Below are 19,053 nucleotides of genomic sequence, written 5' to 3'. Positions count from 1 at the left end.
TTTGAATAGAGTGGTTTTGAGCTGTTTTCTAAAAGATTGAAAATTGCTTTCGAGCCTAAGGTTCCAAGATAGCTTGTTCCAGTGGAAGATGGCCTTGCTGGGAAATGCTCTGCCTAGCCCTGTGGGTTTGGCTCTGGGGTGACTGGGTTTAAGCAGTCCTTGTTTAGCGGATCTTAAGCTTCGTCCTGGCTCATACCAGTTTAATTCCTTCTTCAGGTATGCTGGAGCCGTTCCATTAAGGCAACGGTGAACCAGTGTCAGTGATTTGAAAATGATACGTTCAGTCACTGCCAGCCAGTGGAGGTCGTTTCTGTCTTTTGTAATGTGATTGCATTTGGACTTTCCCAAGATGGACCGGACGGCATTATTCTGGATGATTTTACATTGCTTTATGCAGCTGCTACTGGCACCTAGTAATAAAGCATTTCCATAGTCCAGTCATGACAAGATGGTGGCCCTAGCTAGTGTGGCACTGTTTTTGGTGTTAAGTAAGGGTCTGATGCGACAGAGGAGCCTCTGGTAGTATTGACAGTTCCATTTTAAGTAAGAGGTTTGCGCCTCGGCTCCTAGTGAGGACTGCAGGTAGATGCCGAGTGTTTTGACTTTATTTGACACTGTGATGGAAGAGTCTTTTATACGGAACAAGGAGTAGTCAGGGCCTAGGTTTGTTAAGGCTTTTGTCGAGCCAAATGTTATGAGCTCTGTTTTGGAGCTATTTAGGCACATGCAGTGTGATTTCATCCAGTTTTCTATTGTGTTATAAATGGCTGATAATCTGTTGTTGTCAGAAGTGTGGTTACCGCAAAGTTCCAAGATGAGCTGTGTGTCATCTGCAAAGTTTGTAAAAAAGATCCCAAGCTGTGTGAGAAGGGTGCAGAGACAACGAATGTACAGATTAAAAAGCAATGGAGAGAAGCTGTTTCCCTGTCGAACACCGCAGCCCACTGGTCTAGAGTTCGTAGAATGTCCTCCCCAGGTGAGTTTAGAGTTCCTATCCTCTAGAAAGGACGATACCCAATCATTAGCTTCCTTAGAGCAATTTCCAGCTGTGCCTAGGCCCTCTCGGAGCTTGCCATGATCTAATAAATCAAAAGCTGCCGAGAGGTCCAGAAGAACTAGCAAGCCTGCCTTTCCTTTGTCAAGGATGCCTAACATTTTGCTTTGTAAATCCAATAATGCTGATTCGGTACTATGAGCGCTTCTGAAACATGATTGTTGTGGATGCAGGAGACAGTGCTTGTCTACGTATTCTTGTAGCTGTTTTGTGGCAATTTTATTAAGGATTTTTAGTAAGAAATTACAATTTGTGATAGGTCTGAGGTTTGTCGGGTCCTGTTGGTCTAGACCAGGTTTTTTTTACCAGTGGAGTGACTTTGACTGTTTTTATTCCAACAGGGACTTTCTGATCCCTGAAAGAGGCATTTGTCATGCGACATAAAAAGGGAAGGAAAATGTCTGCGTTATTTAGAATGAATTTGGGGGGAAAGATGTTTTTGGAGCAGGAAGTGCAGTTCATGGATGAAATAGTATCCAGCATATCTTCTGCCGATACAGGCAAGAAATGAAATATGGGAATGTTAGGTTCTGGGTTTCCCTCATTAGTTTGGTGCAAGGGTAGTGTTTCTGTTAGTTTACAGTTAATTATATTGTCTCTGGCTTTTTTGATTTTGTTGGAGAACGCTGTTTGGACTTGTTCACAGTCTACCATGGTTGGTTGGAAAGGCGGTGAAAGAGCCGGAGGCTTTTCGATGGATTTTAAAATTTGGAACAGTTTGCCTGTCGAGTTTGAGGCACTATTGATTTGGTAATTGTAATCATTCTTTTTAACTTCTGTTAATTTGGCTCTATACAAAAGGTCACATTTTTTCCAATTTTCGTTATTGGATTCGGAAGGGGTTTTATGCCATTCTCTCTCCAGTTTTCTTTTTACTGTTTTGATTGTGGCAAATTCGGTCGTGTACCAGCTCCAGTGGTTAGGGTTTGGCCGGACTTGTTTGTTTTTAAGTGGAGCCTGCTTGTCTAGAAGTTCCTGGAAATGGCTGCCGAAGATAGAGGTGATGAGTTCACAGGGGTCATAATCAGTGGTTTTATCTATGATGTGTGTAATAGCTTTTCTTAAGGTTTCAGGTGTGATTTTATTCAAATTCCTACTTTGGATGGATTTGGGAGAGTTATCAAAGTAGTTGGTCTTGAAATTTAAAGACAGTATGGCTTCGATTTTGTAGTGATCAGTCCAGATACAAGGTAGGATGTTTGTCACTGTCAGTTCTACAATGTTAGCAATAATCCAATCGAGTTGGGTCTCAGAATGGATGGTAGGGCCTTTATTTGCTATGGAGTAGTTGATGTTTTGTAGATTCTTTTCGAGGCGTATAGCGTCCTTGTCGCTACGGTTTCCTTGCCATCTGTTAAGATCTCCTAGAAGGACAGTTCCCGCGTTGGTTCCTTTTAGGTTGTTAAGAATGTGGCAGAGTTTGTAATTGAACTCTGATATTAGGAATGGGGGCCTGTAGATGGTAATAAGGTTAATGCAATGATTATGGGAGGGCTTGAGTTTAAGATGAAGGACCTCACAACCGGAACATTGAATTTTGGTAGTGAATAATTTTAAGCTCTGTTTAGCTCTGGCAACCCCTCTTCCCTTACCCGTCTCTCTGTTTTCAAAGTAAATGTTGTAATTGGGGGGAACTGCACTGTCGATAGTAAGGCCTGTTGGTTCTTGTAACCAGGTCTCAGTGAGAAAGAGGATATCTAGGTTGTCCTCAAGGATGTAGTCATATACATCTTGCGCATGTTTATTCAGTAACCTAGTGTTTAGTAGTGCAATTTTGATGTTGGCTATTTCTGGACAAGGGGGTACCTTTAGGTTGATGGCTGGTTCAGTTCTACATGATCTGATTTGATGAGGGTGTATTATTTTGTTGTCATCGTGCTTTTGTTTGGTCTGTGGAATTGCTGCATCTAGAGTTTTGTCTGAGGTGGGTGGATTAGGAGGCGTGTCCTTGGTGCATATGAATTCTTTAACTAGTTGCTCATTTCATAGTTTGTTGGCATTGGAGAGTAGCTGCAATAGGTTCGGATAACCCATTTCTTACCCGTCTTGGCTTCCCAGATGGCAGGAAATTTGGGCAGCGTGGCGAGCCGACAGCCAATGCCCGCCGTGGACCGGCGTAGATGTCACTGTCCCAGAAGCGCTGGTGCTGAAGTGCCTGACGTTTCCCTTTGTGCAGCTCAAGTGCTGCTGGGAGATGTAGTTTGTAGAGCTTCCTTGTCAGCTCAGTTAATTCTAAAACAAAGGAACTTTGGCTTGGTTTTACTTCAGTCAAATGTAGGTGGTAGCAGGTGGTAACAGTTATAAACAACGGCACAGAAAGCTGAGGTAAGTAAGTTCCTCAGATCGCACTTGCTTCCTAATGCGTGCAGATTCAGGTAATGCAGGGGGTCAACACACACACAGCTGCAATTATCAAACAAATGCGGGCAATCAGAGCTTGTTGTTTCTTTTTCTGGTAAACGATTGTAGGGAGTGGCAAAAACCTATCTATGCAGTTAAAACAGCAATTCACTGGAAGGCACACTCGATCACACACGTACTCAGAATTAATTAAATTAAATCATATTAAATAAACAGGCGTAGCCTGTGCTTCCAACCCTAGACTAACCTGTGTTGAAGGGATTAAATAGTTGCCTCTTACATCCAATATGTCCATGGGTAGTATTGCGGTTCCCCACTGCCCATCTGTCCAATTCTGTGGTCAGCAAATTCTCTGAGGACCCCTTGGGGGGCCTGCACCGTTATGCGGGCCTTTGTCAGGCTATTCACACCTAGTGGTGGCGGGGAGCTTTCTCCCAGGGAAGGCCCCAGCAGTGCTTTCAGGCTACTTTTGTTCCCCCTGACTCTCCCCTTCTAACAGTGTTGTTTACTTATCTCCACCAGGAGGGAGAGGGGGTGGAACCCAAGTGGCTGGTTTATGTGGTTTGTGGGGGTCCCCCATCAGGACAGACTCTCCCACCCTTCAGGCTGGTCCCAGGAGGGGGGAAGTGGTTCTCACCTTCCTGTCTGTCGTTGTGTCGCTTTCTTCCTTCCTTTCTGCTTGTGCGGCTTCAGTTTCTGGCAGCACCGACTCTTGAGTGCTCCCGGTGCACTGCTCCCACCTGCTGCGTGGTTCTGTAAGGTTCCTCGCTAAATCGCTGGAGGCTGATTTGGGCCCCACTGCAGGCCGCCTCTTTCCTTCAGGCGAGCTCCGTCCCGGTCCTTCTGGTCTCTTGGAGGACACCTTGCGGCGCGCTCCGTTTTGCAGCGCTCAGGCTGACAGCACGCCTCCAGGCTCACCAGGTCTCTCCCAGGGGTGAAGTGTTCTTCCTTGCCCTCCATGAAAGCACGGGGGAACACGCACTGATAGTGCTCCCGGATTTGGCGCTGCGCCCCTTGGCACCCACCGGGTGCCGGTGGCCCAACGGATCTATGGCCTCAATTGCTTCAGGTACCCTCCAATTTGGGGGCTTCCTGGTGTCCGGCGGTCCCGTCGAGTGGTGCAGCCCTCTCGATTGTGGCCTCTGATGTGTGGTTGCCAGGCCGGTATGCTTACTCCACGGCAGTTGTAGTGACAGGCTCTGTGTGCATTCAGTCCTCAGCGCCTCGGAGCCGCCACTGCCCGACTCTCTCTTTGTAGGGTTCCAGATTGTGCCTGGGATTTGGTGGGATGACACCCACAGGGTTGGGGGAGTTGCGTCGCCCCGGCCAGGGAACTCTGTACTGGCGGCGTCCTCCCCCAGTCTGGGGAGTGCTTTGCAGTCAGGCTGGCCTGCTCTGGGCCCGATGAGGGGGGGGGGGCTCACTCCTCCAGACAAGTCCCTTTTTCATTCTTCTGTCGGTCCCATCAGGCAATCGGGGGGTCTTCGGAGGGACCCTGGGGTCAGGGATTCAGTTCTTCCCGCTTCACTTGCAGATCTTGGTGCAGGTTGATCTCAAATTCATCTCGTCGTTCCCCGTTGAAGTGGGAGCCGAAAGTTCAGGCGACCATCATCATCCGCGCCCCCTAGTGGTCTCCTTATTTATGTTTTTTGATTTACCACTTTGTCACCTCAGGCAAACCTAACCCCATAGTTTGTATGTTTTTATGAATAAAGATCATTGTACCTTAGACCTTCAAATTATCTGGTGGCACTATGACAGGGACACATCATATTCATAGATGCCCTGTGTCAGTTACTTAAGTAAAATACCTAATTTTTATGTTACGCAGTGTTAAACTGAATGGCTGAATGCAATGATGTCCAGCTGCTTTGACAATGTGTATACACTGAATCTGGCCCCTGTGAATTAGACAGGTCACAAGCAACTATTTTTTCAGGCGAAGATTCTGGACATTTGACAAGATATCATGAAACTATTGATGGGAAGCTTGAAAGCTCCTTTTAGTTTGGCTAATTGTACTCTCTACTTTTCAGAATATTGATTTATGTGCCCCGGAGCATGCTGCAAACAGGAGACAAATGAAAGAGAAAGGGGATGGTATTGAATACAACAGAGCAATTTCACAAACCCCCAAAGAGAAACCTAAAGAAAAAAGAAAAGATGCCAAGGTAGTCTCTGTTTACTAATATCCAAGCCTGCTGAGGATCTCATTTCAACCATATTTTCTAATTCCTTGACCACAATTCCTGTAATATTTCTCTTTCTCAAACACTGTGCAGGATTAAATGTATTACGTGGAAGGCACATTATGTTGCACACTCCGTAGGCCACACATCTTAATGCGGTAAGCCCAGGGCCAAAGGGACGGGGGACTCAGACTTTGGTTGTGGGGTGATCAATAACCTAGTTATAATAACTCAGTGACATCATAACATCACCAGAAGTATGCCATAATTTACAGGTCCAAGCATGTTTGCACCCAGCAGTCCTTTCACAGCAGTCAAAGGGCTCTCAATATGACGCATTCTTGCCCATAGTACTGTATTCAGACTTTATTTGCCAGTATCAATGTCTCTGGTTCACCAAGGTTTAGGTGGAATACAGGCCAAAAACAATGTCAGCAAGCAGGGGTGTTGCTATGTCTGGAAAAGATCTGGGGCTACGCTACTGTCGGTACTGTCAGGACGTAATCTGTCTAGCATTTGTTGGATTTGTGTTTTCTGGAGTAGAGTGTTTTCTGGGTAGGGGCTGTTTGACTGGAATGTGTTGTGGATACATGGGTGTGGTGGCTACTGCCAATGGGGGTTGGTGATGTATTTCCGGATCATTGCCACTTCAAGATATTTGCTGTTGACTGTTGCTGATGAATGTCCTACATTAAGGGCCTACTACTTCTCTATGATGGACTATTTTGGGGAAAATCACCTACTGTACCTCCAAACATAATGTTCAATGGTGTTAGATCTGTTCATTATTCATAGAGCATGTGCATTGCCTGCCCCAGGCTCTGCAGGGTGAAGACAAGTGTGTAGGATGACATTCAATTGGAGTTGGTGGTTAAAGAGTTTATGGGACAATCATGTACTCCCTGAGGTTGTCCTGGCTGCCTAATCCAAACTCTGCTGCTCCTATGCCCTCCAGGACACCATGTAGACTAAGCTGCTCACAGTCGCCTACCAAGGTATCCTTTGCAGATGCTCCACTGTCCATGCTTCAGTAGCTGCTGTATGCTTAAAGCGGTGGGGATTCTGGCTTTCAAGTAATTTCTCCTTTTCTTGAGGTCCTTGCTGTCCCGTTGCACTGTCCCCACGCCTGCCATATTGTCCCGTATCTCGCTCCCAAAAGCATTTTTCCGCTGGTGGGTGGAATTCCGGGTTTCTGACCCATTGCGTTCTTTGGCGTGGGCCACTACCAGCTCTGCAAGCACAGTGAGCTCTGACTCAGTGAATATCGGCTTTGTGAGCTGTATTTCCACAGAGTGCCTTTGGATTTGACTCTTTGCCTGCTTTTCTGGGTTTCAATTTTGGATTTGGATGGCACCTACAAAGCAGTGATTTCAAGGGGATTGGATTTTCAAAGATGTTCGACGCGCAACTTCCTTTTTGCTTTCTGATGCTATTTCTGCTTGGCGGAATTACCATTGAATGATTCTTCCACTCTTCCGGCAGTAACAGTAATTCAGCCAACAAGTGACAAATTTACTGATGAGAAATTATTGTTGGAGCTAATTCCACCAGATGTCGTGGTGGTATATGGTAAATCTGCCCGGCGGAATTAGTGCCCTCTTTACTGTCATAATCAGCCCTATAAGTGTATTTATTTGTTGCTAGGTGGTGAAATCTAAGGGAGCAGTTGAAATACTGATACCACGATCCTGTAGGGAAAGCTTCATTTATTTATGTTTTTTGATTTACCACTTTTTCCCATTCAGGCCAACCTAACCCCATAGTTTGTATGTTCTTATGAATAAAGATCATTGTACCTTAGACCTTCAAATTATCTGGTGGCACTACGACAGGGACACATCATACTCACAGATGCCCTGTGTCAGTAACTTAAGTAAAATATGTAATTTTTATGTTACGCAGTGTTAAACTGCATGGCTGAATGCAATGATGTCCAGGTGCTTTGACAATGTGTATACACTGAATCTGGCCCCTGTGAATTCGACAGGTCACAAGCAACTACTTTTTCAGGCGAAGATTCTGTACATTTGACAAGATATCATGAATCTATTGCTGGGAAACTTGAAAGCTCCCTTCAGTTTGGCTAATTGTACTCTCTACTTTTCAGAATATTGATTTATGTGCCCTGGAGCATGCTGCAAACAGGAGACAAATGAAAGAGAAAGGGGATGGTATTGAATACAACAGAGCAATTTCACAAACCCCCAAAGAGAAACCTAAAGAAAAAAGAAAAGATGCCAAGGTAGTCCCTATTTACTAATATCCAAGCCGGCTGAGGATCTCATTTCAACCATATTGTCTAATTCCTTGACCACAATTCCTGTAATATTTCTCTTTCTCAAACACTGCGCAGGATTAAATGTATTACGTGGAAGGCACATTCTGTTGCACACTCCGTAGGCCACACATCTTAATGCGGTAAGCCCAGGGCCAAAGGGACGGAGGACTCAGACTTTGGTTGTGGGGTGATCAATAACCTAGTTATAATAACACAGTGACATCATAACATCACCAGAAGTATGCCATAATTTCCAGGTCCAAGCATGTTTGCACCCAGCAGTCCTTTCACAGCAGTCAAAGGGCTCTCAATTTGACCCATTCTTGCCCATAGTACTGTATTCAGACTTTATTTGCCAGTATCAACGTCTCTGGTTAACCAAGGTTTAGGTGGAATACAGGCCAAAAACAATGTTAGCAAGCAGGGGTGTTGCTAGGTCTGTAAAAGATCTGGGGCTACGCTACTGTCGGTACTGTCAGGACGGGATCTGTCTAGCATTTGTTGGATTTGTGTTTTCTGGAGTGAAGTGTTTTCTGGGTAGGGGCTGTTTGACTGGAATTTGTTGTGGATACATTGGTGTAGTGGCTACTGCCAATGGTGGTTGGTGATGGATTTCTGGATCATTGCCACTTCAAGATATTTGCTGTTTACTGTCGCTGATGAATGTCCTACATTAAGGGCCTACTACTTCTCTATGATGGACCATTTTGGGGGAAATCACCTACTGTACCTCCGAATATACTGTTCAATGGCATTAGATCTGTTCATTATTCATAGAGCATGTGCATTGCCTGCCCCAGGCTCTGCAGGGTGAATGCAAGTGTTTAGGATGACATTCAATTGGAGTTGGTGGTTAAGGAGTTTGTGGGACAATCATGTACTCCCTGAGGTTGTGCTGGCTACCTAATCCAAACTTTGCTTGTCCTATGCCCTCCAGGACACTGTGTAGACTATGCTACTCACAGCCTCCTAACAAGGTATCCTTTGGAGATGCTCCACTGTCCATGCTTCAGTAGCTGCTGTACGCTTAAAGCGGTGGGGATTCTGGCTTTCAAGTAATTTCTCCTTTTCTTGAGGTCCTTGCTGTCCCGTTGCACTGTCCCCACGCCTGCCATATTGTCCCGTATCTCACTCCCTAAGACATTTTTCCTCTGGTGGGTGGAATTCCTGTTTTCTGACCCATTGCGTTCTTTGGCGTGGGCCACTACCAGCTCTGCAAGCACAGTGAGCTCTGGCTCAGTGAATATCTGCTTTGTGAGCTGTGTTTCCACACAGTGCCTTTGGATTTGACTCCTTCTATGCTTTTCTGTGTTTCAATTTTGGATTTGGATGGCACCTATAAAGCAGTGATTTCAAGGGGATTGGATTTTCAAAGATGATAGACTGGCAGCTTCCTTTTTGCTTTCTGATGCTATTTCCGCCTGGCGGAATTACCTTTGAATGATTCTTCCACTCTTCCGGCAGTAACAGTAATTCAGCCAACAAGTGACGAATTTACTGATGAGAAAATATTGTTGGAGCTAATTCCACCAGATGTCGTGGTGGTGTATGGTAAATCTGCCCGGCGGAATAAGTGCCATCCTTACTGTCATAGTCAGCCCTATAAGTGTATTTATTTGTTGCCAGGTGATGAAATCTAAGGGAGCAGTTGAAACACTGATACCACGATCCTGTAGGGAAAGCTTCATTTATTTATGTTTTTTGATTTACCACTTTGTCACCTCACGCAAACCTAACCCCATAGTTTGTGTGTTTTTATGACTAAAGATAATTGTACCTTAGACCTTCAAATTATCTGGTGGCACTACGACAGGGACACATCATACTCACAGATGCCCTGTGTCAGTAACTTAAGTAAAATACGTAATTTATATGTTAAGCAGTATTAAAATGCATGGCTGAATGCAAATGATGTCCAGCTGCTTTGACCATGTGTATACACTGAATCTGGCCCCTGTGAATTAGACAAGTCACAAGCAACTACTTTTTCAGGCGAAGATTCTGTACATTTGACAATATATCATGAAACTATTGATGGGAAACTTGAAAGCTCCTTTCAGTTTGGCTAATTGTACTCTCTACTTTTCAGAATATTGATTTATGTGCCACGGAGCATGCTGCAAACAGGAGACAAATGAAAGAGAACAGGGATGGTATTGAATACAACAAAGCAATTTCACCAACCCCCAAGGAGAAACATAAACACAAACGGAAAAATGGCAAGGTAGCCCCTGTTTACTAATAGCTAAGCCTGTTGAGGATCTCATTTCAACCATATGTTCTAATTCCTTGACGACAATTCCTGTAATATTTCTCTTTCTCAAACACTGCGCAGGATTAAATGTATTACATGGAAGGCACATTCTGTTGCACACTCCATAGGCCACACATATTCATGCGGTAAGCCTAGGGCCAAAGGCAGGGAGGACTTAGACTTTGGCTGTGGGGTGATCAACAACCTGGTTATAATAACACAATTACATCATAACATCACCAGAAGTATGCCATAATTTCCAGATCCAAGCATGTTTGCACCCGGCAATCCTTTCCCAGCAGCAAAGGGCTCTCAGGACTGAGTCCTGTAATATGACCCATTCTTGACCATAGTATTGTATTCAGACTTCATTTGCCAGTATCAATGTCTCTGGTTCACCAAGCTTTAGGTAGAATACAAGCCAAAAACAATGTCAGCAAGCAGGGGTGTTGCTAGGTCTGGAAAAGATCTGGGGCTACGCTACTGTCGGTACTGTCAGGATGTGATCTGTTTAGCATTTGTTGGATTTGTGTTTTCTGGAGTGAAGTGTTTTCTGGGTAGGGGCTGTTTGACTGGAATCTGTTGTGGATACATGGGTGTGGTGGCTACTGCCAATGGTGGTTGGTGATGGATTTCTGGATCATTGCCACTTCAAGATATTTGCTGTTGACTGTCGCTGATGAATGTCCTACATTAAGGGCCTACTACTTCTCTATGATGAACCATTTTGGGGGAAATCACCTACTGTACCTCTGAATATACTGTTCAATGGCATTAGATCTGTTCATTATTCATAGAGCAGGTGCATTGCCTGCCCCAGGCTCTGCAGGGTGAATGCAAGTGTGTAGGATGACATTCAATTGGAGTTGGTGGTTAACGAGTTTATGGGACAATCATGTACTCCCTGAGGTTGTGCTGGCTACCTAATCCAAACTTTGCTGGTCCTATGCCCTCCAGGACACTGTGTAGACTATGCTACTCACAGTCTCCTAACAAGGTATCCTTTGCAGATTCTCCACTGTCCATGCTTCAGTAGCTGCTGTATGCTTAAAGCGGTGGGGATTCTGGCTTTCAAGTAATTTCTCCTTTTCTTGAGGTCCTTGCTGTCTCGTTGCACTGTCCCCATGCCCGCCATATTGTCCCGTATCTCGCTCCCTAAGGCATTTTTCTTCTGGTGGGTGGAATTCATGTTTTCTGACCCATTGCGTTCTTTGGCGTGGGCCACTACCAGCTCTGCAAGCACAGTGAGCTCTGGCTCAGTGAATATCGGCTTTGTGAGCTGTGTTTCCACACAGTGCCTTTGGATTTGACTCTTTGCATGCTTTTCTGTGTTTCAATTTTGGATTTGGATGGCACCTACAAAGCAGTGATTTCAAGGGGATTGGATTTTCAAAGATGGTTGACGCGCAGCTTCCTTTTTGCTTTCTGATGCTATTTCTGCTTGGCGGAATTACCTTTGAATGATTCTTCCACTCTTCCGGCAGTAACAGTAATTCAGCCAACAAGTGACGAATTTACTGATGAGAAAATATTGTTGGAGCTAATTCCACCAGATGTCGTGGTGGTGTATGGTAAATCTGCCCGGCGGAATAAGTGCCATCCTTACTGTCATAGTCAGCCCTATAAGTGTATTTATTTGTTGCCAGGTGATGAAATCTAAGGGAGCAGTTGAAACACTGATACCACGATTCTGTAGGGAAAGCTTCATTTATTTATGTTTTTTGATTTACCACTTTGTCACCTCAGGCAAACCTAACCCCATAGTTTGTATGTTTTTATGACTAAAGATCATTGTACCTTAGACCTTCGAATTATCTGGTGGCACTATGACAGGGACACATCATACTCACAGATGCCCTGTGTCAGTAACTTCAGTAAAATACGTAATTTGTATGTTAAGCAGTGTTAAAATGCATGGCTGAATGCAATGATGTCCAGCTGCTTTGACAATGTGCATACACTGAATCTGTCCCCTGTGAATTAGACAAGTCATAAGCAACTACTTTTTCAGGCGAAGATTCTGTACATTTGACATGATATCATGAAACTATTGATGGGAAACTTGAAAGCTCCTTTCAGTTTGGCTAATTGTACTCTCTCTACTTTTCAGAATATTGATTTATGTTCCCCGGAGCATGCTGCAAACAGGAGACAAATGAAAGAGAAAGGGGATGGTATTGAATACAACAAAGCATTTTCACCAACCCCCAAGGAGAAACATAAACACAAACAGAAAAATGCCAAGGTAGTCCCTGTTTACTAATATCCAAGCCTGTTGAGGATCTCATTTCAACCATATGTTCTAATTCCTTGACAACAATTCCTGTAATATTTCTCTTTCTCAAACACTGCGCAGGATTAAATGTATTACATGGAAGGCACATTCTGTTGCACACTCCGTAGGCCACACATATTAATGCGGTAAGCCTAGGGCCAAAGGCAGGGAGGAGTCAGACTTTGGCTGTGGGGTGATCCACAACCTAGTTATAATAACACAATTACATCATAACGTCACCAGAAGTATGCCATAATTTCCAGGTCCAAGCATGTTTGCACCCGGCAGTCCTTTCCCAGCAGGCAAAGGGCTATCAGGACTGAGTCCTGTAATATGACCCATTCTTGCCCATAGTATTGTATTCAGACTTTATTTGCCAGTATCAATGTCTCTGGTTCACCAAGCTTTAGGTAGAATACAGGCCAAAAACAATGTCAGCAAGCAGGGGTGTTGCTAGGTCTGAAAAAGATCTGGGGCTATGCTACTGTCGGTTGTGTCGGGGCATAATCTGTCTAGCATTTGTTGGTGTTTTTGGGGTGGCGGCTGTTTGACTGGAATCTGTTGTGGATAGATGGGTGTGGTGGCTACTGCCAATGGTGGTTGGTGATGGAATTTTTGGATCATTGCCACTTCAGCATATTTGCTGGTGACTGTCGCTGATGAATGTCCTACATTAACCAAACCAAATAATATGAGAAGGGGTGTAACTTCCCGATGGATCCCGTCCACATCTCTAATCCATCCAAGTACCTCATCCTAGAACAATCTAATTCGGGGGCAGCCCCACCACATATGCCAATAGTCCGCTCTCTCTCTGCATTGTCGCCAGCATAAGGGACTTGTCGACTGGAACATCTTTGACAATCTGTGGGAGTCATATTGCCATCTGTGGAGGAGCTTGATGGCATGCAATTTATATCAACAAACTATCGATACCAGTGTGGCTCTGTTACACATTTTTGTCCACACCACTGGGTCTATTTCTAAGTTTAGGTCTTTCTCCCATCTGTTCTTCAATTTAACAGTGGACCCTTTCCCGGCATTTATCAATACTTTATACATGATTGAGATGAGTCCTTTGGCCTCTGTCACAGTGTTGAGGAGCATTTCAAAGGGAGTAAGGTCTCTTTGTATTTTCTCCCTCCATTACTCTCTCTTTAGTACGCCTTTGAGTTGAAGATAGGGGAAGACAGGGAGGGTTCCTATTCCTAGTGCATTCTCGAGTTCTATAATCGTGAAGAAGCTACCCTCCTTCCAGAGTTGCCCCACCCTTTCCAAGCCAGCCCCAAACCAGGATTGGAATCTGGCATGGTCTGGGATCTCATCTCAAATCCCTGGTGCCCAAATATGACTCAAAGGAGATGGCCATGTGGTGATGCCTCGCATGTCTGCGCTCTCCCTACAGGTTTCCCAGATTGTGCCTAGTATAGGATGGTGTCGGATCGTACGGGTTAGTTTGTATCTCGGTTCCCAGAGCCATTCCGATACGGTGGCAGGAGCTAAACTATAGTTATCAAGGTGTACCCACTGTAGGTGTGTCTGGTATCTCATGTGGGGGACTAGGATCCTTAGCTGTACTGTTACGTAATATTTTTTAAGGTCAGGTAAACCCACACCCCCTTTGTCTTTGGGCAGGGTTAGGACCTCATATGCTATTCTAGCTTTTTTCCCCTGCCAAAGAAATCTCGATATGGCCCTCTTCACTTCTCCAAAAAATAGTTTTGACATCCTAATCGGGAGCATCTTGAATTGGTACAGGAATCTAGGAAGACACACCATCTTGACTGCATTAAGTCTTCCCATCCATGAGATTGTCAGCTTTTGCCACTTTGCTAGGTCATCGTGAAACTTGAAGAGCCGAGGGGGAAAGTTGGCTTCCTGTAGGGCGTCTAGATTTCGGATAAGATTTGCCCCCAAGTACCGCAGTGTGGTTTCCCCAATGGTGAGGCCTAGTGTGGAAAATCTGTCAATGTCCTGCTGAGTGGGTCATTCAAGGGTAATAGGATTGTTTTAGACATGTTAATTTTAAAGCCAGAGAGTAGACCATAGCGTTAGATCAGTTGTATGGCTCTTGGAATAGATGATAATGGGTTTGTCACATGTAATAATAAGTTATCAGCATACAAGGCTATCTTGTATTCCTTCCCATTTACTTTCAGTCCCTCCACTAAATGGTCTGCTCTCATTGTCTGTGCGAGAGGTTCAAGCGATAGAGCGAACAGTATCGCCAATAGAGGGCAGCCTTGCCGTGTTCCTCTTCCCAAGTTGAATCATCTTGAATAGTCATCCCTTAGGGGATGTGTAGACTGCATTCACCCCTCTTCTAAATCTCTCACCAAGTCGGACCTTACTCAGGGCTGCCTCCAGGAAGCCCCATTCACCCTGTCGAATGCTTTCTTAGCGTTGACAGACATGAGAGCAGGGTCCCCTATCATTTTCTTTGACTCATGGATCAAGTGTAGTGTTTTACGCATCTTATCTGCCCCCTGTCTCCCCAGATTAAATCCCACTTGGCCCGAGTGTATCAGCTGAGGCATGTATGCCTCCAATCTAGCTGCCAATATTCTTGTGTATATTTTCGCATCCATGTTGAGCAGTTATATTGGGCGATACGATCCACATTGTCTAGAATCTCTACCTTCTTTAGGAATAACCATGATCAGTGCTTCTGAGAAGGAGTCCAGAGCTATTCCCATCTCTGGTATGTCATTGAACAGTTCTACCATAAATGGAAGGAGTGCCGATAGGAAGGCCTTATAAAAGCCTGCTGTGTAACCATTGTTTCCCGGCGCCTTCCCAAGCGGGATCCTCTTCACCGCCCTCTCCACTTCTTCAGCCGTGATAGGAGCATACATCGCATCTGCCTATGCACGGGAGAGTTTCGTCATCTCCACACCTCCCAAATACCCCTCTATTTCTGACCTGTCTTGGGGAGTTTCAGATTTGTATAGTTGTTCATAAAACTGTGCAAACGCTTCTGGAATGTCCCCTATTTGTGCGCCCTGGGCATCGTCCCCTCCACTATCTATGGAGGTCACCCATCTTTCTTCTCTCTGGGTTCTTAGTCTAGCTGCTAGGAGGGCATTTGCCTTATCCCCCTTCTTATAATGCTTCTGTTTAAGAAGCTGTCATTTTCGGGCAACATTCCCCTCCTCGAGGAGACAAAGCTCTTCCCTTTTCTGTCTGGCTTCAGAGATCTTCTCTGCCCTACCCTCCGTGGCTGTCCGTGTGGCCCTGTCTAGCTGTGTGATCTCATCCCTTAATCTGTTTTCTATGAGAGCCCTTTCCCTTTTCTTTTTGGCACCCTCCCTGATCAAGATACCCTGCACGTAGCTTGACCCGTGTCCCACATGGTTCTTTTTGATATCTCCCAAGTGTTATTCAACTCAAGGTATTCTTTTATCTCTGTGTCCATTTCTATCCGGAAGACATGGTCTTTCCACAATGTCTCATTACACCGCCACTTGGACCCTCTGTATGGAAGGGCCACCAAATTTATGTCAGCGGTGACCATGTCGTGGTCTGACCAAGAAATAGGTGCAATCTCTGAGCGAGTCGATACTTCCGCCAATTCTTCTGAGATATACACATAATCAATTCTGGTGAAAGTGCCATGGGGTGCCGAATAAAAAGTGTAGCCTGTTTCACTTCGATGAAATCCACACCATCATCTCTCCTACCGCTGCTCGGCCACCATCGACTGGTTCGCTCTTATCGGGGTTACCTGCCTGTCCGTCCACTTTAGTGTTCACCAAGAGGTTGAAGTCTCCCCCGAGAATTACATGCCCGGCGGCTTCCTACATTATTTTCGGTATCGTTTGTTGTAGGAATCTGGCTTGACCAGTATTGGGGACGTACAACGTAGCCAGCATGAATGTTATTTTACGTAGAGTACTACTACCATATGTGCCCTACCTTCCACATCGCCAACACCATGGTGACCTCTAGATTCAACCTCTTTCTGATGAGTATCACTCCAATCTCCAATATTTGATTTCCACCCTGAAGTGCAGGACCTTTCGTTCCTCCCCATGTGCATATTTCGTCTCCTGGAGAAAGAGTACATCCGACCCTGACCTCTGAAACTCCTTACACACCAAAGACCTTTTTCTAGGGGGTTTAGCCCCCTGACATTAAGTGTACTGACTCTGAAAGGCCCATCCTTCTTTGAATTGGGTTTTACCGCCATTTCTTCCTTCTTGCATATAATGCTTGCAAGGCGGGCCCTAACCACTCTGACCTGCATATATAACACTCTAGACCACACATCTTGTACTTATAGACAAGCTTGTTCCTGCCCCTCCCCTTCCCCTGATCCCATAGCAGCGTCCGATCCTGCTCGGTTGCGATCACCCAGTCAGTGTCGGACCACCAGTGAGAACCGGACCTGTCACGGCCTCATCTCAAAACGTTCAAAATAACCATTGAGCTCCCATCTTTGGCCCCCTCGTTCCCGCTCTTGAAGATCCCCCAAATCAGTACATTTCCCTTTAACTCACCGCGAACATGTCTCACTCGCAGATACATTACCAGATTCGTCAAAGTGCACTGCGTCAGAACTTCCTTCCGCCCCGTTTTGATAAGTCTGCCGGGGGAGGTTCCGATCGAATCGTGGAGCCCACTCAGAATTTAGCCATCCAACTGCAGTGTGTTGGTCAGTCCATTGCCGCATTTGGGGTCATCAATCGTGTATGCCACCTCTAGCAGTCCTCTTAGCAGAGTCTTGACGCTATCGATAATATATCATGCTGCCCTCAAAGTCGATCCCAGCAGCGATGGCACGTATTAATAAGCGGCTGGTGAGGCGTCTATCCTTCTATACTTCCTAAACCCTGGTATCCGCCTACGTCTCTTGTAAACGCATTAGCCTGTCATCCTCTCTTCTTTCTCCCTTGTTCGCTTCATTCTCCTGGTCTCCCAGTAGGTCCGTTGTGCAGTTATGTATGTTCCTCTCAGATCTCAGTTTCACCGTGCTCCCCTCCCATGCGAATATAAGAGAGAATGGGTAGCTCCAGCGATATCGGACACCTTTCTCTTTGAGCCATTTGGTAAGTGGTATACACATCCTTCTCATGGCAAGAGTCAGTGATGATAAGTCCTGAAAGATTGTGACTCTTGCTGTGTCCAGGGGGATCTGTGGGTTTCGCTTTGATATTGATATTGATATTTTATTTCTATTGCGCTCGTACACAAGTGTTTCAGAGCGCGACAAGGCAAGGGAGGGGAACTGGGGAGAACAAAACAGCGATCTTGCTAGGCCCAGTGGCATTGAGAACATGCAAGTGCATGGGAGAGGGGGAACGGGCAAAGTCCTTGCAAGGGGGGAGAAGTTGAAAGTGCGAAGCAGAGGAGAGACAGATAAATAATAATAAATAAATAATAAAGGCAACAAACAATGGTAGTGCAGCCAGCAATTTGCAAGTGCTAGGTTGAAGGCAGCGGATAGGGTAGGTCTGAATAAGGGCAGGAAGACAAAAAGGAGGGGGCTGTATGGGTACAGATATAGACCCCAGTGCAAGGGGTGGCCCAGAGGCAGTGCAGGAGGGTGGCAGGTTCGGCAGGTACCTGGGCACGGATGACACAGGATGGCCAGGTGCACAGTGCCAAGAGAGAACAGATCAGCAGGGGAGAGGGGGAGCGAAGGCAGAATAAAAGAGGATGGTCTTGAGGTGCTTCCGGAACCAGAGATGGTTCTCCTCAAGTTTTAGAGTGGCAGGGAGGCTGTTCCAGTGGGAGGCCCAGGCCGAAGACAGAGATCTACCCCCAGCTCGTTTCTTTGAAAAACCACTGACCCTGAGGGGCTTTCTCGAGAAATCTGGCCTAGATTGTCAATTTTCAGATGGAACTTCTCCTCCCTAGCTTCAATCTCTGCAATCCATTGGTCTATTTGGGACTCCAGAGTACCAAGCGAGGTTTCATTATGTTCAACCTCTTCCAGTCTTTCTTCCATTTTGTCGATTCTCTGTGTTATTTTGACCACTTTCCTGCCAATGTCTGCTTTCATGCTTTTGATTTCGTTCAGTAAGGCCGCAACATTGGCCTTAGTTGCAGCTGCTTCTGCCCCCAATGTCGCCATTACTGGTTCCGGCGAGGGGCCTGGGTCAGTACGGTGCAGGGAAAAACCGGTATGGAGCAAGTTTCTGCCTTATGTCCATGCATTTCCCACTTGGAGCATTGTCATTGGGTTGGGCTCTGTTACTTCAGGTTTGTTACTATGGCGGCTTCTTCACATTCAATTCACAGTCTATTGTCAGGGTGTTACGCTCACCTTGTATCCACAGGGACGCCACCCAGCCCTGGTTGGATGATTTGCACTCTCGAACCCTCTCCCGGTCCCTTGGTAAGGCCTCTGGTTAAAGGTGGGTCCTCAATATGGGAGAGCTGGATTCAATACCATATTGTCTTTATGTTTTCCCACCTCCCTTGGCCTCAACTCCTTCCTCCCCTCTTGGGCCTTCTCCTCACCTTAATATTGTAAAAGGTGGATTCTCCGTCCTGCTCCTCGTGGCAGGGGCGTGTAGATGTGGGGGGCAAGCAGCGACCAAGTTACTTCACTGGTGAAAGCCCCCTGTGGGAATCCAGGCCTGCTGCGACTCTGTAGGTTTGCTGCTTTACAGTCTTTATATGCAGTTCTTATGTTCC

The 19,053-nt window shown here is 45.7% G+C and overlaps 1 protein-coding gene across 1 annotated transcript in view; it reads left to right on the top strand.

The window, feature by feature from the left end:
- LOC138558352 (serine/arginine repetitive matrix protein 2-like) overlaps nt 1-19,053 on the top strand; it is a 321,979-nt gene that overhangs the window by 223,420 nt on the left and 79,506 nt on the right. Inside the window, exons 4-5 of the mRNA XM_069642669.1 lie at nt 9,972-10,106; nt 12,247-12,381. Of these exons, the coding sequence (XP_069498770.1) occupies nt 9,972-10,106; nt 12,247-12,381 (270 nt within the window). The remainder of the gene's footprint in view (nt 1-9,971; nt 10,107-12,246; nt 12,382-19,053) is intronic.

This window comes from Ambystoma mexicanum, chromosome 1p (genome assembly GCF_040938575.1).
Source record: "Ambystoma mexicanum isolate Mex_15411 chromosome 1p, UKY_AmexF1_1, whole genome shotgun sequence".
NCBI lineage: Eukaryota > Metazoa > Chordata > Amphibia > Caudata > Ambystomatidae > Ambystoma > Ambystoma mexicanum.
This window is presented reverse-complemented; position numbering and strand designations above follow the sequence as displayed.